At 35.9% G+C, this 20,111-nt stretch overlaps 1 protein-coding gene across 1 annotated transcript in view; it reads left to right on the top strand.

Moving 5' to 3' along the window:
* The window catches only part of GLDC (glycine decarboxylase), a 42,344-nt gene that overhangs the window by 12,992 nt on the left and 9,241 nt on the right, over positions 1-20,111 (top strand). Inside the window, exons 3-16 of the mRNA XM_026083601.1 lie at positions 3,425-3,589; positions 4,513-4,590; positions 5,291-5,438; positions 5,649-5,845; positions 7,684-7,780; positions 8,809-8,914; positions 10,469-10,608; positions 11,384-11,464; positions 12,003-12,100; positions 12,614-12,698; positions 12,781-12,822; positions 13,987-14,129; positions 15,079-15,154; positions 19,621-19,746. Of these exons, the coding sequence (XP_025939386.1) occupies positions 3,425-3,589; positions 4,513-4,590; positions 5,291-5,438; positions 5,649-5,845; positions 7,684-7,780; positions 8,809-8,914; positions 10,469-10,608; positions 11,384-11,464; positions 12,003-12,100; positions 12,614-12,698; positions 12,781-12,822; positions 13,987-14,129; positions 15,079-15,154; positions 19,621-19,746 (1,582 nt within the window). The remainder of the gene's footprint in view (positions 1-3,424; positions 3,590-4,512; positions 4,591-5,290; positions 5,439-5,648; positions 5,846-7,683; positions 7,781-8,808; positions 8,915-10,468; positions 10,609-11,383; positions 11,465-12,002; positions 12,101-12,613; positions 12,699-12,780; positions 12,823-13,986; positions 14,130-15,078; positions 15,155-19,620; positions 19,747-20,111) is intronic.

Genomic DNA, 20,111 nt, shown 5'->3' with positions numbered 1-20,111 from the left:
AAATGTCAGATGTAAACGCTAAGCAGCTGGTTTCTACTTCCAGAAAAGACACAGAAAGCTGCACGAGCAACTTGCAAAGCATGCCAAATTTGACAGTAAATTAGATGCTTTTTGTATGATATATTTAGGATTTTTTATGTTTTTGTTTGAAACTGAGATGTCTTTCATAAGTATGCCATTTCATAAGACTATTGAGCTCTCAAAATGATGGGTGAGTTTCAGGATCACCTATATAACAACTCTTCAAAGATGCATAAAGTGCCAAGTGACGTGCCTGGAACTCTACAAACAGTAAGGCACTGGGGAATTTTACAGGCCAGGTGGAATCGCTTGAAGTTGGAAGGCCACCAGTTACACAGCTTTGCTGTAATATCTTTCTACACTACGATATTTATATATTGCATATTTATATTAAGTACGAATGGCCTGGGCGGGGGGTGGGGGGAATGGGAGGGGAGAGAGGAGTTCAATCTTGGCCTTACTGATGAAATCCAGTCCTTAAAATTCTGAAAAGTCAGATAATTTAGAAAATTCATATACTGGGGTTCTCAGTTTTCCAGTGTTTTAAGATGAATGAATTATATTTTTTTTCTGAGGCTCCTGTATATTTGTTTCAAATTATGCTAGTGGTCTGTCCTTGCTTTAAGATCATTTTATCTTACTGTTTGTCAGATCTCAAAAAGAATGCTCTATATCACTGGAAATCCAAATCAGTTCTAGCTCTGTCATTGCATGAGATTAGTCTTGCTGATACTGTGTCTAAAACTGCAAGAACTTAACTTACAAAATGTTAAAAAATAGAAAGGTGGTCCTTGATTGCAAATACATTAACTTTCTCAGGACTCAGTTAAGCTATAGAGAAAATTACCGATGAATATATTCTGATGAACTGTTTTACTAGAACTTACTATATATTAAGAAATAAATTAAGCTTAGTCTTGGATTTATTGACTACATACCTACAAAAAATAATCAAGAACTAGTTCACTGTGTGCTTCTTGATGATGGAGTTTTCTGTGTCTTTTCTGTGATCTACCATTTCACTGTCCTTTTCCCCAAGAGCCTGTTTTAAGGCAAAGTAATAGCAAGAGCCAGCTTTAGTATAAAGAAACTGTAATTGTTGATTCTGAAATTAATGTATAGTCTGTTTGTTTCTTTGTTAAATGTAAAACCATTCCAGCTTCAAAGTACGAACACTTCTGCTCCTTTCTCAGCCAGGTCTTTTGATCAGCAAACTAGTCTTTGGCTGAAAGAATGTGTTTCCTAGATACTGCTTGCTTTAATGCCAGTCTGTTGATCCCAGTCTCTGGGGACTCCCAGGGCACATAATATTGCTTCAGAGTCTTTTAAAATATTCATCAGTATCTTAAAGTTTGTATTCATACAAATACTTTTGAAAGTAGAATAAGGGCAGAAAAGTAAACTAAAGCAAAGAATTTTTAAAAGCTACAAAAACGAAAGCCACTTACCCCCAGACTTCTGAAAGGTCTGGCACTGACTCAAGAAAGACTCCTTTAGTTCTCATGGAAGGTTTCTTTTGTATCGTGACCAATCTGCCTTAACTAACTTGGGAATGTTTATAGATACACCTCTGGGCAGAACAGATACTGACTGAAAATGATTATTTTCCACCAGTTTGATTGAACAAGAAGCAGTTTGTATTCCTTGTCACTATAGTAATTCCTCCTTTTTTTTTATTTGACTGTTGCTGTTGCTGGAATTGAATTAAGCACAAAATAGCCACTTGAACAAGCTTAAGCAGAATAGATTTTTTTTTTTTTGAATGGGAGCCATTTCATATGCTCTTTAGAGTTTTGACTTGTTTAAGTTTACTTTAGAAAGTCACTTTACAAACAGTACAGAAAAATGGTTAGAAAAATTCAGGCCAAAGGCTGAGTGTAGACTAAAGACAGCTGTTTTATTTGAAAAAATGTTTGAGAGCTAGAATTATTATATTAAAGGATTTAGATGCTTAGACAGTGTCACACCACTTCTGAAGAAAAAATACATTTTTAAACCAATCTTTGTAATTTAAAACATGTCTTCACCATGTACGGTAGAACACAAACTTCATGCATGAAAATTTGCCCTAATACTAGATGGAGTCATTACTATTAACACATCTTAAGAAAGGTGCTTTATCCTTGAAAACAAAATAAGGAGTTAGCACAATATGAACAGATGGAGCTTTAAAGTTTTCTAGCAAAATTTACACCCAAGTTTAATGTGTTACTTCTCTACTACTGATTTTTTTCCCCTTGTCCTTTCTCATTTTGCACCAGTCCCTAATTAGTAATGGTTTAATAACACAATGTCTTTGTTGAAATGAAAAATACAGCCTCTATACACAACCTTAATTAATATCTCATTTCTAGTAACTGATTATTCTGTCAAATATTAACCAAAGTCCTTTAAAAATCTGTCTTGTTCACCTCCTATCAACTTTATATGGGTCTTGAGCTTCCAAGTACTTCAGTCTCTCTTGAAAGATGATACCTTCACTCACGTATCATAAAAGGCCCTTTCAAAAGTCCAGAGCTTACTAGCATCCTTTCAATAAGAAAACTGAAAAACGGAGGCTATGTGTGTTCCTACTCATCACTTGTTTCTGGAGTCTACTCTGGATTCAAACTGTCATAAAATCTGGCCTATTCCACCCTGAAATCTAGGACCCCAGAGTTCTGGAAGTGAAAAGAGTGTCTTATCCCTATTTTTGCCTTTCATCCCTGAGCTCCTGGCCTTCTCTCAGCATGCTGTGCAGCTCTATTTATTTATTTATTTATTTATTTATTTTCCCCCTGTGTTATTCTAATGGGTATTTCCCTGACTGTTGCTGTTTTTAAGGAGCAGTTTATGCTGCCTTTATGCCCTTGTTCTCCCAGTGATATCAGGTAAAATTCAGATCAGTCTTACTTCCCTCCAATAGCAAATACACAAATTGTAATTTCACGAGAAGGGGCATATTTCTGAGCTTGATCCTGCAAAGTGCTAAGTGCCTTCCCTCCCATGAGAGTGGAGAATACTCAGTAAGTAAGGACTTTAGAAAGAGTATGTTGAAAGATAATGACAGTACCTAGTCATGACTGAATGAAGCATTCTCATTCAGATATTGTGACTTTACTAATTTCTCCCACACTCAGTTTATTACGACTTTAAAGTACAATTTCCTCTTAGTCTCTCCCACCCAAAATGTATGCTTATGGAGACAGAGAATTTTTCTCCTGTAGAGAACCAAGTCAAAACCGGTATGAAAAATATTATTGTCATGGAAGCCTGAGAATAAATTACAGCCCTCTAAAAATAGCTGATTTAAAACAGACTTTCATGTTAGTGAGTTGTGCTTTACAATACATTTTTTTTCAGCAGACTAATTCTGTTATGTGTTTCTTTTCAGTGATCTAAATTCAGAATTTTTTTATTACAGGGTTACCCAATATACTCCTTACCAACCTGAGGTTTCCCAGGGCAGACTGGAGAGCCTGCTAAATTACCAAACTATGGTGTGTGACATCACAGGAATGGACATGGCTAATGCATCTTTGCTGGATGAGGGGACAGCTGCTGCAGAAGCCATGCAGTTGTGTCATAGGTAATATGTTTAAAAGTATGGCTAAATTACATCATCAGAAAGGAATTTTGGAGTTTGAAAGGCATCTCACCTATGTAGGGGTTAGGCAGGTGAGTGAGCTGAAATGGAGTGTGGCCTTTTCACTGAGCAGATCAGAGATAACCCATGTTATTAAGCCACAAGAGAAGCTTTTGGTGTTGCTGTGAATGTTTAACCTGGTGTGTTTGTCTGTGGTATGAATCTCTTGTGTCCATGAGCACCAAAGATATGGATTACTTCTTTTTTCAACTTTTGCTTGAAAGGAGGTTGTAAAAGAAAAAAACATAGTCAGAAGTGAGCCTACTACTGGTATATCTGAATTTACTTTCAGGGACCTGCATTGTAGGGATATTTGGAGATGTGCAAACCAAAAATTAAATCTGAGAGAGATTATTGAAGGTCGGTGCAGGTCTGTATATCTTGAAGGAAGTTACGTAGCTGAGGTTCTGTTGTAACTATCCAGTTGTTCAACGCATCAGTCTGACATAAAGTCATGTGTTAGTCTCTATTTTACTACTTGGATGGTACACGGTTGGTTAGCCAGGACAAAAAAGGGAATCTGTGTGAAAAATGACAATTGTATTCCTCTTCTGTGCTTGCATTTTAAAAAGTATGTGTGGATGGAGGCATTCTTGCTGTTTAAGTTGGCTCCTGATTTTGCTACATAGCCTACTTTAATTATTTTGCCATATACAAATYTCATTTGAGTGTCTGAGAAGAACTTTCTTATTCTAAAGGGAATAAAACCCTCATTCAATCATATATTTGAGTTATGATAACTAAAATTTATAATTGCTTTTTACTTAGGAAAACTCATATTTTAAAAGCCCTTTGATTTTTGCTTCTGTGAAGAAGAATATATTCTTGATGCTTGCTCTTTTCTGTTTCTTTTTTCTTTTAAACAGGCACAACAAAAGAAGGAAGTTCTATGTAGATGCTCGATGTCACCCTCAGACAATAGCAGTGGTCCAGACTAGAGCCAAGTAATGTTTGTCTCCATTTTTCTCCATTATATTTTCACTTACACAAATCATTTTTGATAGCTCTATCATATGCCTAATGTGTTTGAGAGATAGGATTACTCTTTTTCTGCAAAATAAATACATATATCTACAAATACAAATATCATATACTGATATTTGGTGTTGCTTCTACTTTTCCATTTAAATATAATTATGAAGCAATTCAAGATGTTTAAAGAGAGAATACGCATACGACAACAAGAAAATATTTAGTTTTCCCTGTAAGTTCTTCACACAAATACATATATTTCGTTATTAAATTCAATCTAATCATTTTTAGCTAGGAAATGACTTGCCCTTGATAGTAAAACTTTTTTAATGAAAGCTAAATCCCTTTTAAGTTTACAGTTTGAGGTACCTATTTTATAACAATATTACTTGGGTGTCAAAGTTAAACTTGTTAAAGTGGCAAAATTTTGAAATCAAGTAGCATATGCACTGTCTGCTCTGCTCCATAATTCTGATGGTGAGATAAAATGCAATTCTTCTGTACTGTGTACCATGACACCATATTCTCTCAATATTTAATGATGCAAAGAAGGTTGAATTCTCTGTATGTTTAAAAAAAAAATCATAAATCTATGAAAATATCATATTAAGTGTCTCTCCAAGACAGGAAGCAGTCTGAATGTGTTGTCTTCTGCATGTTTTTGTTTTCCAGTTATACCGGTGTTATTACTGAGCTCAAATTACCACATGAGATGGATTTCACTGGAAAGGATGTCAGTGGTGTATTATTTCAGTACCCAGATACTGAAGGAAAGGTGGAAGACTTCTCTGAGCTAGTTGAAAGAGCTCATCAAAATGGGGTAAAGTAAATTTTACTTGGCCATTCATATTTCAGTCTGATGCATTAAATAGCCATAGGCATAGACATTAGATATTGCATGAGATACCATGCAAAGGTTATTGTTTACGCTTCAGCTCTTTGTGAGGTATACCATGTTCAAATGTAGCTCTGCTGCAAACACTGTTCCTTCAGAAAAGAGGGTGACCACTCTACCCACTTCTGTTTTCAGACTCTTGCCTGCTGTGCTACTGATCTTCTGGCTCTCTGTATTTTGAGGCCTCCTGGAGAGTTTGGGGTAGATGTTGTCCTGGGTAGCTCCCAGAGATTTGGTGTGCCACTCTGCTATGGGGGACCCCACGCAGCATTCTTTGCTGTCAAGGAAAACCTGGTGAGAATGATGCCAGGCCGCATGGTGGGCGTTACAAGGTAAAGGCTGCCTTTAATCTCTTAAGTGAAAATCAAAATAAAACATGATGTGACCATCTTGGATAGCCCTTATGAAGAATACCTGACCATGCCATTGTATTTAACACCTTATTTTTTTCTTGAAAACTAGGAGAATAAAAAAACTTTTAAGAAACAAGCTTAAAGAATTGCATTTGTGTGGACTGCAGCTGTGACCTATGTCTAGAGTGCTTGCTGCACTGTGGGATGAAGAGATAACCTAGACAATAGAGAGGACTAATTGTGATGGCACACAGCTTTGCCCAAACTAGCTTATTCTGCTTATTCTGTGCTGTAATATTTCCTTCTCCTGCATCCAATAAAACATAAGTTTAAGGAAGTAAAAAATATAGTGAGCCTCCCAAATAATCAAGAAGGCATTCAATGCAGTTCAAGTTTTAGTCGAACCTCAATGAGGAGGAGAAATAGTGTGCAAAAACCTGCCTGTAATTCTTATTGGTGGCATAGAATTTTGATAAGATGTGTAACTGAAAATAATAAAAATGAAGACTAATTGTTATGGGAAAAACTGCATATTTTTGGCATGGAAGCTATTCAGAAGTGTTTCAGTAACCCAAATAACCAACAACATTAGTAGTTGTTACTGAGTTTTGAAAATATTTTGTTCATATAGGAACATTCTTTGAAATATTTTTTAGTCATCTTACTAATTCCAAGTGTATTATTCTTAGGCTTGACTCATAGTTCTAAAATCTAATCTGCTTTTTACATTTTGATCTGTTTATAACTCTGGTGTAATCTTTTGGGAAAGAATAGTAATTTTTATTTATCAAGGTCATGCTAGTGCTATACTGTAACTACATGCAGTTTGATATTTTTCATCTATTTTCATCTTTCTGCATCTCCAAAAAATTGGCAAAAAGAAGTGTTAAAATGGAAAGTTGCAGTAATTCCTCAATGAAGCATTTTGCTGTGGATTTTTTTTAAGTTTTTGATGATAAACTGAGCTGTGTAGTCAAAATCCTCAGAACAGATGCTAGAGCAAAAATGATGTAAATATCATACAGCTGAAAAGCAAATACTTGAGGCAAATAATCTAGCTATTCAAAACCCCATTTATATGTATGTATGTGTGTGTATAGATGTATGTGTATAGATGGCCTTTTCTTCTTTGTAGCTGTTCTGAAAGTTTTCATCCTACTAAAGGTTATTAGACTGAGTCTTACCATCCAGTTTTGACATGTTAGTAACTCTACAAAAGAACCTCTTAAATGATGGATTGGCCAGAGCTCATTAAGTTATCTCTTACAACATTGCTGGAGGAGTTATTTTTATATATAAATTCTGCAGGTTCTTGCTTACTATTGTTAGAAAAAAATGCATCCTTATTGGCATTTGTTCAACTATATTTCTGGGTTATTACCTAGTTAAAATGATTACAATTGTTTCTAGGACTTTAAGCTGAATAGTTTTGGTGTAGTTTACTTAGAAAAAGAACTGTGTGCTCTGCCTGTTCAGACACACCAGGCAAGCATAATGTAAATGAAAATCTAGAGACATCAGTGTTTAGAAAGCTCTTTGGAGCAAGTTTCCTTGTTGGTAGCACCATCACTGGAAGAGGCAAATGGCAGCAAAGCTACCTGTTCCCTCTGTCCCTTTTGGCTTTACGTGAGAGTACAGATCCCGTTCCATGTGCTGCCTGTTCAGAGATGTCATATCTGTCCCACCTTGTGTTTATTCATTTCAGCAACTTTCTGTCTCTGGGGGTATACAACTAGTTTCAGGTTAGCAAGCTCAGAGCCCCATCTCTTAATCTACTGTCATTTAAAGTAACAAAAACATTTTCTTTCGTGACTTAGAGATGCAAATGGAAAGGATGTGTATCGACTTGCTTTACAAACACGAGAGCAGCACATCAGAAGAGACAAAGCTACGAGCAATATCTGTACAGCACAGGTAACTTGTCAGGCTTTGCTTTTGACACTAGAAAGGAGCTAGTTAAACCGCAAGACTGTAGCTGTAACATCACAGTGCTTTGAGTTAGCTTTACTTTTGTGAGTTTTTAGGGGTCTTTTTACTAGAAAAATGAAGAACATTGAAATGTTCTTGTGTCTGTGTATTTTTTGAGTCCTTTGAAAAATGGAACCCTGTTTGAAAAGATGTTAATATCTACTTTATTTACCTTAGCCCTGAATTCGTGCAGTATCATGAATCTGTCTGTCCCTTAGAGTGAAACTCAGTGTGTAGTATTGTGTCTGTTATAAAGCAAATCTGTCTCATTTGTAAAACAGAAGGGAATTCTAATGATCCAAAATTGCCCACACAAGACAAAAATTCCATTTTGAAATTCTAAAACTATTTGTAGAAAAATACAAATTGTGGCAATTTGATCATGTGATTTGATACAGAAATTTTATTACACTACCAAATAGCTATTTTTACAGTAAAATGTCATGATTAAATTAGTAATTGTTCTAAATAGTTGTTTTTGGCATGTATCCATGGGTTCTCATCCAGACAAGCTTAAAAATTTTTCTGTTCCTATGAATGCTTTGTTCATGCTCTCAATGTTGTGCCTTAATTTGAGGAGGGATTAGTAATAATAAAATGAGTTTAATTACTTAGCATTCATGAGATATTCCATAAATTTTATATAGCAAGCGCATACAATGAGTTTCCTGGATTAGTTTTTCTTGAGATTCTTCAAATATTCACTCTGTAAGATGCAGTAGTTATTGAAGTTTAAGTTCATGTTAATTACTGAAATATTTAAATTTCAAAGGACATTAAATTCATGATCAGTGCTTACAGTTTCATAATAATATTTTGCCTTTCCTATCTCTTGTCTTGTGGGCTACATGTAATCAAGTGTAACATCAACTGAGGATATACAGCTGTCTCTGGGTGCTAAAGAAACTTCCTACTAAACTAACGTGAAATAACCTTTGGTAATAATAATGTTGTAAAATGTGCTTGGATCTTAGGCTCTTCTTGCTAACATGGCAGCCATGTTTGGTGTCTACCATGGTTCTGATGGATTAAGGCATATTGCAAGACGGGTGCATAATGCTACTCTAATCTTGGCTGAAGGTGAGTTTTTAGGTGAAAGATTACAGAAACTGATCTTAAATCCTTATACCTTCTTGAATACCAGCCATAAGTCTTTTGCCAGCTGATGTGTCTTAGTTCTCAACTGTAGAGATAACATTTTTATTCAAAATCCATGGCTAATATATTTATATCCTTTTGACAATGAAATCCAAGAATTAGGTAGCTATATGATATGAGCTTGCAAGTATTAATTCTATTTCCTTGGGAAACTAAGAGAAGTCTACACAGCAAGTCTCTGGCTGATAAGATTCAAATGCTGTTTTCCAGGTTTAATCACTTAACTTACTAGATCATTCTGTTTTGCAGAAATCTGCACAGGGTATTACTAGCATCTGCAAGTATAGTTAATAGATGAGATTAAAGAAATAGAAACACTACAGTTAAACTGGGTGTAGAACCATAGTGCTATGAGCCCTGAAATCCCAAAGCTTAATAGCTGGCTGAGAGCACAGAATCTTTGTGTTTTGCTGTGTTGACAAAACCTGGCTGAATACTTCTCTCCCATTTTATACAAATGGCTGCAATACAGGTGTTTGAAGAATGTCTGGATTCAAAAAGTAAATCCAGCACAGCTGGATAAACATACTATTTATCTAGTGCAACTGCTGCTGTTAATAAAAATATTTGTGATCAGCAGAGGGTTTCAGTGCATATGTCAAAGGGTCCAGCAATGACAGCCATACTCCATATGATCTGACCAATGGATTTTATTAGTAATTGTAGGGGGCTCTAGCAACCATTGGTTTTTAAATTGGGGAAGTTCAATACCAGTATGACTACACGAAACCTCTTGCTTCCCTTGGGAAAAAAATACTTGGGAATATGTCTTTCCATACCATGAGTGAAGATTAACTGTACTAAAACAGTAATAACGGTTGTATTAAGCTGGTTGAGGTGGTAATGTACACAGTCTGGTCTTGACCCTGACCTCAGCAAGCTTGAAGGACGCTGTAGTAGTAGATGGTGATTGCAGCAGTGCGGTGCAGTGTGGTGCGGTGGCTGTTGTTGTTGTTGTTGACCAGCATGGCTACCGTTGCTCTCAAAAGGAACTGTGTCGACTGGTGCTGGGAGTTGAGGAAGGATTGTCCAAATTACCCATGCTTTATTTGCCAGCTTAGTCTGAAGAGCTGTTGCTGGTGTGTAAAACTCTAAGCCTCTTGACTTCTTTTGCCAAACCCCGTGATAGCTAGTATACATTTATATAATGTCATTTTTCTTTCCAACCTTGTGGGGTTTTGTCCTTATTCCTTTCATATACCAATTCTGCTACAATATATTGCAAATCTGGTGTATCAGGAAGATCTTAGGTAGATTCTATATGTATTATTAATTAGGTCTCAACCTTATTTAGATGCATTTCATGCACAGTGGCATTCACTAGAAAGCTGATGATTTCATTGCTATGTAAACAAGGGAAATGTCTTGCTTTATCATCTAATAGCATTTACTTAAGAGAGAGATGTAGCATTGTTATGGCAGTATTGTATACCCAAGTAATATAGCAACTAATAGAATTAACTTATGTTTTTACAGGTCTCAGGCGAGCTGGTCATAAACTACATCATGATCTGTTCTTTGATACCTTGACGATCACGTGTGGATGTTCAGTCAAAGAGGTTTTGGACAGGGCAGCTCTTAGAAAAATAAATTTTCGGATTTATAGTGATGGCAGAGTAAGCAAATCTCTAACCCTTTAAGAAATTTTATAGCATGACCTTTTTTACATTGTTTCTTGTYGTTACATGTGCTAAATGGAACAAAAGTAGTTGTTAAGTCCTTTTGCTAATTTGCTTAGATACCTCACTCAATTATAAAGATAATATGAAGAATGAAATTATTAAGCGATGTACTCAGCTTCTGGAAATACTCATTGCTGTTCATTTCTTGCCTATTTAAAAAAAATAGCTATTTGCTTCAATTTAAATATGCTACGAAAGGCTAGAGTGGAGAAACTCTAAAACTTAGCAATATCCCTGAAATGCTAGATGACCTCCAGAATTCAGGTTCTGTGGAAGTATTTAAAGACAGAGACTGAAGTCTGAACCATGTTTTAGTAGGCATGTAAAGGCTTTTTGCAGAGTCTAATACGTTCTTTAAAATGCAGGGGGGGGGAGATGGGGAGGAATAGCAAAATGGGCTATCTTCCTATTAAATGGAAAATGCTTAGACAGAAATGTTGGAAGGGAAGCTACAGGTTTTGAAGCTATAACATACCACTTGGATGGTTTAGCCAGGGAAAGAAAAGATAGGAACTGGAAAATTGCATGTAAAAAATACACTTACATATCTATTATATAAAATGAAGTGACATTTGCAGACTATTAGGTGGGTTGGGGTCGTCTTGTTTGTTTTTTCTCCTATGTTTCTGGAGTGTTTTTCTGGACAAGGAAAAAGCACTATACCCCTGAATTTGAGAGCTCTGAGTAATTACTGTTGTTTTATCCATAGCTGGGAGTATCACTTGATGAAACTGTAAATGAGAAAGACCTAGATGACATATTATGGATTTTTGGTTGTGAGTCTTCAGCTGTAAGTAGACAGTAGATGATATGGATTAAATTAATCTGAATGTTTCAGTAATTCAGTGAAAACCAAAACTGCTCGTTGGGGCAGTGATTGCCTGTAGGATGACTATTATATACTGACAATTTCGAATCTTCCGTTAAAAAGAGGATGAGATAACAATGATCTATGTAACTGAGTAATGCCATTCTGTGGTTACGATGCTTAATTCCTTGGGTCAACTCGTGTTTAGGCCATTAGTTGTTTTGTGAGTGTTGGGACATTGTGGTAAATTATTTCTCTCCCACTGGAATTTTGTTGCGCATCTTTGGCAATTAGCAGCAACACTTCCAAGATGTGCTTTACTGAGATCCCATACTCTTTTTAATATAAAGCTGTTGATATGCTAGATACGTACAGGTATGTATGCTAATGAAGTTCATGATCTAAAGAACTGTCTAAATTTTATGGTAAGCTGATAGCGTAAGYGAGTTCTGATGATAATTGACTATGAGAAGAAATATTTCTGTGAAGATACTTGACTTTGTGTTTTTTTGTGTCAAAGGAACTAGTTGCTGAGAGTATGGGTGAGGAAACAAAAGGTATTCTCAGCACCCCATTTAAGAGAACTTCCAAATTCTTGACACATCAAGTTTTCAACAGGTTTGTGAAGTTACTGTATATCTGCTATTTTAATGGAATCTGAAAGTATCTCTCTTTTGTACTGTGGTCAGCTGGAGTTTTACATCTGTATGCGCAGGGTCACTCATTACTCTAAAACTATCTATTTGGTAGCTTTTTTATATTAACTTTCAAGTTTTAAATGAGCAAAGCAATACTCTTGGTCACTTGGAGCATGTGTTTGTCCATTAGTCTGCTACATCCTACAAGCAAGTATTTGCGGATGTAATATTGCTGGACTTAGTAGAACCTTTATATTACATATCTAATGACCATGTTTATGAGTAAATGATAATAGATGTTTTTCTTCAAAATTGTTCTTAGCAGACATAAAATACTGATTTGGAAAGAGGTACCTAACATATAATAAAAATTAAAAAGGGGAGGGCTATTCAATCTTAATTCTTTTTTATGCCATTTCCTATGTTAGAGCACAGATCAGCCAGCTTGTTTCGTTAATCTGCTTGCCTTAACRCCACATTTTGTATTCTTCAGCTATCACTCCGAAACAAATATTGTCCGGTACATGAAAAGATTGGAAAACAAAGATATTTCCCTTGTTCATAGCATGATTCCTTTGGTAGGTATTTACCAAAAAGAAGAAATTAGTCATCATACATATATAATTATGCATACACTGATACATGTGTTTGTATTTTTAGGGTTCCTGTACAATGAAGCTCAATAGTTCAGCTGAACTTACAGTAAGTTGTAAAAAACTGCCTTATTTGAAAATCACCTGAAATAAACTATCTATCTAGCCAGTCAAGCAGGGTCATAATAGGTATTAGAAGTACAGACTGCTTTTGATCTAAAACACCAACTGAGAAAATAGATTTGGAAGTAGCTAATAGCATCAATTCCCTTTTCTGGTAGGAAAAAAAAAGAAAGTTTCAAGAAGTGCTGTAGGAGTGCATTGAGACCAAAAGATTGTCTTTGAAGACTTCATTCTGAAAAAAGGTTATGAAAATAACTTTTGGAATTAGGCATCAGACTCCTGTTGAATTTAAGTGGTATTGCCATACATGATTTCTAGCTCCTTTACAAATCTTGCCATAAATTCTCAGGAATACAAAAAGATTGACAATTCATAGCTCTTTGTCTATTTGCCAGTTCTTAGGTTAGCACTCCTTTTCTTCATCTGATGAACTGCAGTTTCTGACTACCTTCATTTTTCCAGTTTGTAGTAGCAAAGGAAGCAGAGCCTTGGCTATGCCTTTTGGGGGTACTGAGAACTCTCTGGCTCTGAATGGGTTTCCTCTGCTCTCTCCTGGTTGGCTTGCTTTGATCTTTCAGTAGATTTCTTCTGTCCCTTTTYTCTCAATCCCTTCTATGCATTTTGTCCTTCCACTTGTTTCTGTCTGGTATAGTCCCTTCTAATTAAATTGAAAAGCAACAGAGCTGCGTGCAGCTAACTGAGTGTTAGCTCATTTACTACTCCACTTTGGTCCTTTCCTTTTCCCTTGTGGTCAGAGTTCTATTTAAATGTAGGTGTCGTGGAAGGAGAAACCAAGGATTTTTGGCATTGGTGATAACAGAAGCCGCACTAAGTGTTTTAAAAAAAGGTTAATGGAAATTGTCCTATGTTGAGGCCAGGAGTTTACCTTGCTACTGAAGAAATGCTTTGATTTTTTTATTTGAGCACAAAGCAGCTTTTCTTTCGTTCATAGAGTTTTAACAACAAAACAGTTGTCTTCAAATTAATGAATCTTTAAATTTTAGTTGAGAAATTATTTTTATAAGCATTATTGCCTAAAAGCTAGAGCACCTTGCCTCTTAGCATTAATTCTTTTGATTCCAGCAGATACAAACACATATATATTCAGAATTTCATATTACAGCCTTTTATTTACTTATTTATTTTTTAGCCTATCACGTGGAAGGAGTTTGCCAACATCCACCCTTTTGTGCCTCTGGATCAGGCTGAAGGATATCAGCAGCTTTTCAAGGACCTGGAGAAGGATCTGTGTGAAATTACAGGCTATGATGCAATCTCCTTCCAACCAAACAGGTCGAAAAGTTTTTACTGAACAGCTACTCCTTAACATGGCTCAAAAAACTTATCTCTAAGAACAATTTGTTAGCCAAAAAATGGATGAAGTTTCTGGAATTAAATTTCACAAACAAAATCTTGAATGCAAGGCTGTGACAACAAGATTTGTTTTTGTCAAAACTGCAGAATCTTATTTTGTCTGTTTTCTTCTAAAAGTTTAACCTTTAGGGATAGTAGTCAATCTTGGTCTTTTCAATTCTTTTAATCATTTTTTTTCATGTTTTCTTCTCTTTGAAGGCTGGCTCCTTCACTGCTGCTTGTTTAAAATGGTGATGTTAAGTTTAGTTCATACAAGGATATTGGCAAAATTTTGAAACTGGAGTGAGCCGGCTTCTTTAGTGTTGTTGAAAGTGCTATTTGATGCACTAGGTAATACTAGATTTGACTGGAGAATCCCTGGGATCTGCATACTCACTGAAATAATTAAAAGAGAATTGAATGAGCACTGTTGCCGCCGCCTTTTATCATCTTTAGTAGTTTTGGTTACAAAATGAGTAGCAAGGACTTATTCAGACTCTTGGGGTCCCACCAGAAAGTTCTTATGCTTGTATGGCTATATATATTATGCTTTACCATGCATTTCAGACTAGTTTTCCTCTCTCTAGTGAAGAAAGCAGCCTCCTGCTGGGTCAGAAATGGGGATCAACTCGACAACCAAAGGGATTGAGCCTAGTGCTGTTAGAATATAAAACACCATAATGTTTTTCCATGTACTGTTTGAAAAGGATGCAGGAGCTGTTAATCAATGCTTGTGCACTTGTAATTTAAGCTGTATCTCTTTTAATTTGCTGACACTTGCTGAAAGTCAATAAGAAGGATTAGGACAGGATAATTTTGAAGTTTCAGTAATGTACTGGTACATTCTGGTTTATATGTTTGCATAACAGGCTTTGTGTTCTTCTTGCAGTGGAGCCCAAGGAGAATATGCAGGTTTGGCTGCAATCAAGGCTTATCTGAATGCAAAGGGAGAACGTAATAGAAGTGTAAGTGTCCACACTTGTATGGGGAGGAACTTTGGGTGGGAAACAGAAAAAGGAGGGATGGTGCAGTAACTAGGATTGGCCAAGGACTGGAGAAACATGAGTTCTGTTTCCTAGTCTGCCACAAGTCTTCAGCCTTCCCTGCTTCCCTCACAGATCATGTGTACCATCTTCAAAGTCTTCCTTTTCTGTACAGTCAGTGGGAACAGGACTTCGCTGAAGTATGACTCAGAGATTCACTGGGATGAATCTGGCCCAGATGTCCATGTCCTAGAAATAAAATGGGCAATGACAGTTTCCTGATTTTTTAGGATGCTATGACATTCCTTCCCCAGTTTTTTAAATATAAATGGAATAAGAATTGAGTATCTAAAACTTGTAATGCTTGGAACATCAGCCTGCTCCCAGAACAGTCACTGAACACTCCTGACAGAAGTAGCAGACAAGGTTCTGGTGTACCGTGGCACATAAAACAGATTCATAAAAATCTCCGGGTTCATCCAATTCTTGTCCATTCAAATGATCTGATAACTACATCCCTCTACAGAGATAACCTTGCTTCACCCAGGCCACAATACCATGGATGAAAAATGTAATTTGGTTGTGATTAGTTAGGCTAATCGTATATAGGTAATGTTTGAGTCAAAAGGCTTGGATTTTTTTTGGTTTTGTTTTTCTTTATTACCTTTTATACTAACCACCTGAAACTTTGACCATAAGGAATCACTTCTCAACTGTACTGTAGAAACTTACCGAAATGGAGTTCTTGTACACTTTAGAGATGATAGCAAGCATACCACAATACTTACCCGGAACAGGCTTCCAGTATCCACTTACTTGCAGTTCAGGAACTTTCTGACCCAAAGGTGCTGTTCATGGATTTTTCTTCCACTAAATTTGATCAGACTTTTGATATTTACGGCATCTTGGAGAAAAATGTCTGTGGCTTCATTCTGCATTATATGTAGAAATAATTCCTCTTATTTTTTTGAACTTTTTTATAATTTTATCCAATACGTTCTCACTCTTCAAAGATGATGCGCTATTATCCCCTATTCAGTCTACAAACAATGTGTTAATGCTGAAATTTTTATTATGTTCTTCCTCAATTCTGTCTTCCTAGTTGATTCCAGTTATTTGTTCTTCTGTCTCACAAAAGCCATCTTAAAGGTTTGATTATCATCACCATTTCTTTGCCCCTTTTCCTTTGTTCTCTTTTCCTTTCTAACTTTTAACATGCTGTTTTTTCTCTCAATGCTGCAAGATCTTTCTGAGTGGCAGTAGGTTCAAAATTATGATCACTGTTATATAATGTTAAGATTTGTTCTCTTACATATTATTCTATATGTATCTGTGTTCAATATCTTCTATTTTCATGCCCATCACTTAGTACTGTGGGATCTTTTCTCATCTATGCCATCAGTTTTTTATTAGCGTCCTGAATAATCTTGGATTTTTRATCAGGATATTTGTCACCTCGCTATTCATCTCTTTCTAAATCAACTATGAATAAGTTGAAATCCCAGGGACCCAGGACAGATCTCCATACTGTAGAATACAGCATTCTATTAGATGACCTTTCTCCATAGCAAAAACTGACCATCTATCTTTTTTTCTTTATTTTAATGAAGTATTTGCCTGTGTGGACTTTTCTCACTTATCCCATTGGAAATTAGTTTAAACACTTTGGTTTGGGGACCACATCAAAAACTTCTTGGAAATCTGAGATCAGCTAGATCTTCCTCTTTCACACTTTCAGGCTTAAATGATAAGAAGAAGTGCTTATTACGATAATATCCATATTTCTGAACTTAATTCTGAACTTAACTTTGGAACTCATTTGCCTACTCAGAGGCTAGGGACGGGTAGTTGGCCTGACCTCTTGGAGGCTATAATCTCTGTGTGAGGGAACTACCTAAAACTGAACAATGAGTGTTAGTTTGTTTCTCTCTGTCTTTCTTTGTTTCTTCATTGTACCAAGTTCACCTCAGACTTCCTGGAGCTGAGCCTCTGACGATTCATTCTGGTCTGACACAATTGCTACCATAAAATCTCAGTACCCATAATATTTAATTTCTGGTTCAGCAAGAGAATTATTAAGTGTATTGATATTGAAAGTTCTAACTAACTTTTATTAGGTTGAAGAGACAACAAATCCTACATCAATGATGTCATGCAAAAGGATCCACAGTGTTTTATTATTTATTTTATTATTTATTTTTATTATTTTATTATTTATTCCAAGAAGTGGAATTACCAAGAACTATTAACAGAGATGTATCTGAAATTCATCCATTGCCATTAAGTATTGTGGTTACAAGCTTTGGTCCATAAGTACTTTTTCTCATTCTGAAGTGAAATTAGGATGAAATTTATTACAGAGATAGTTATTTTATGATCATCCATGTTGCTGCTTCTCTTTTTTCATACAAGATACCATAAGATGTTGACTCTTAAACTGAAGTTACCTTCTCTCCTGGGCTGGCCAGAAGTAGCCATAGCACAGAAGTATTGGTGTTGTCCACACCATTTATTCAACCTATTTTGTAGCAGTGTTTATTCTAAACAGCTGTTTGGTAAAATTAGATCTTTGATGCAAAACTTCTCAGATCGTATTATGAAGGAATGTTCTTTTAGCTATCCTTACTTAAAGGCTTAGTGACAAAGATGTTAAATTATACTATTTTAAAGTCATGCTGTTAGTCTTCAAYTGATGTAAAAAGTGTATGTTATTTAGACTTCTGTTATCTTTATTCCATATCTGCATGGCAGGTAGGTAGGTGCAAAATGAAGAGAAAGCCTAGCATAGACAGTATGAAAGTTAGAGCAGTAGTCAAAAAGAGAAGGTCGTATGACAGGGTTTGTTGCTGGCAGGTAGCCTAATCTTTGTGTTAGACCCATAAAGAGGTAACAGAAGAGGATGTGTAATGCTTAAGGGTAGAGTGGTATCACTGTCACCCAGATTTGGACTATTTTGAAGTTTAATACGTGACACTATGGCTTTGCTGCTGCTAGTTACAAAACAATGCCTGCACTTGTTAATAACAAGTTCAGGACTGCTTCACTTAATACCTGTTTCTTTTCAAATATGCACCATTCTACAGAAAGTAGAGATGTCTCACTAGCTTCCTCTGCAGAGCAGATGTTAAGAAGTTAGCTAGGGCTTTTGCTTTAAAAGAAGCTTGATCAGCTGCTTTACTCTCTTTCCTATCAATCAATATCAGCCTCATTTGGGTTTGGTGCCCCCTCGTGGAAAAAAATGTTGGAATTACTCTTACACAGCTCACAACATCTGTCTGCTTTATTGCCTTGCTGCCTGATCAATAACTTCTGTGTCCAGTGGCTGCAGATGCAACCCAGCAAGCCCTTTACATTTCTGCTGTACAGTTAAAATTGCTATTGATGCAGTAGACACAGTATAGACCACACTGCATTCCACCAGTGGACTGGGATCCTTGTATATTTCTTTACAGCGTGGTTGCATAGTAAAATATTGATATTTCACTGCAAGCACAGAAAATATGCAGGTGCTGAGATAGACTGATTAATTCTTTGGCTAGCTTTTGAAGTTTTAGTGTAACTAACATTTATCTTAGCATCTCTATGGGACATCAGATAGGGTTCATAATGCAGTTTTTCTTATAAAGTGTCTTACCATCAACTATTTAAGGCAGCTAAGGTTTAATAACTTATTTACTTAATGAACTAGTTGTAAATTCATCCCCGAAAGAGAATCATATTAGAAAAATGTTTCAGTATCCTCACTGAATAAGTTTTTTTTGTTGTTTTTTTGTTTTGTTTTGTTTTGTTGTAAGAAAGGGTACACTTATTGTCTTTAAGTGTGGTGGAGGTCATTGTAAAAGTCTGGAAACATCCTGAGCTCTATTTTCCTAATTAACAGCAACAAAAACCTACATTTATTTAAATAAATATATATATATATTTTTTAAATGAGCTATTTAGAAAATAAGAGCAGCCTTCCTAAACTTCTTAGCTCTAGCCAAAATATTTCAGGCTAAGATCTGTTTTGAATAGAATACAGAAGAAAAAGCTTTGGAATTCAACTGAAAATATAGTGGGAAGTAGGCATTAGGATATTTTTTCCTTTCAGTCACGGTATGTATGGAAGCTGATTACTTTTTAAAAAAAATGTGTGAAAAGAAAAAAATCCTTAAGTGTGAATACCTGAAATAATGCTGTGGAAAAGCAACCCTAAATGTGAGTTTAGCAGCAAATGAAACTTGATTCTGCTAATGGGTATTTTGACACTGCTGCTTGTATGTTTTTCTTTTTTTTTCCAAAGAAAACTGAGTTGCAGCCTTTAGTGCAAGTGGCACTTTGCCCGTAAACATTCACTTAGGCTCCCTTTAGAAAACTTTGGTAATGAATTGCAGCTGAGGATAACCAACACTGCCTTAAGATTTTTATAATTACTTATGCTTTAGACCCTGCTTCTTTTTCCTTTTAAGGTTTGCCTTATTCCTAAATCTGCTCATGGTACAAATCCAGCAAGTGCACAAATGGCAGGGATGAAGATTCAGCCAATTGAAGTGGATAAAAATGGGAGCATTGACATTGCCCATTTAAAAGCAATGGTGAGTATTTAATCAGCTTTAATGTTCAAGACACAAACACTTCTCTTCCTCTACAGGTAATAGCGTTGGCAGCTGAATCAGATTTTTTCCTGAGAGAAAATAGGGCAAAAAAATAGTGAATACACGCTTGAAAAGGATAAGTAATTCCTTCCTTTTTTGCTAACTCAGACACAAGCCTTGTGACACTTGTAATTTGTGGATCTTTTGTGCAGGAGTGGCTGAGCAAGTCTTTTTACACAGTAGGCTCTTTTACAACAGAGCTTTTTCTTCTACATTCAGTATCTGAAATGAATGAAGCATGTTCATGAGTCTCAAACATTTGTAGTTGCACTTTAGCCTTCACTTAGAGAAGCTCAGTCCCACCT

Source organism: Apteryx rowi, unplaced genomic scaffold (genome assembly GCF_003343035.1).
Source record: "Apteryx rowi isolate R43461 unplaced genomic scaffold, aptRow1 scaffold_61, whole genome shotgun sequence".
Classification (NCBI taxonomy): domain Eukaryota; kingdom Metazoa; phylum Chordata; class Aves; order Apterygiformes; family Apterygidae; genus Apteryx; species Apteryx rowi.
The sequence above is the reverse complement of the archived record's forward strand: the minus strand, read 5'-3'. Positions and strand labels throughout refer to the sequence as shown.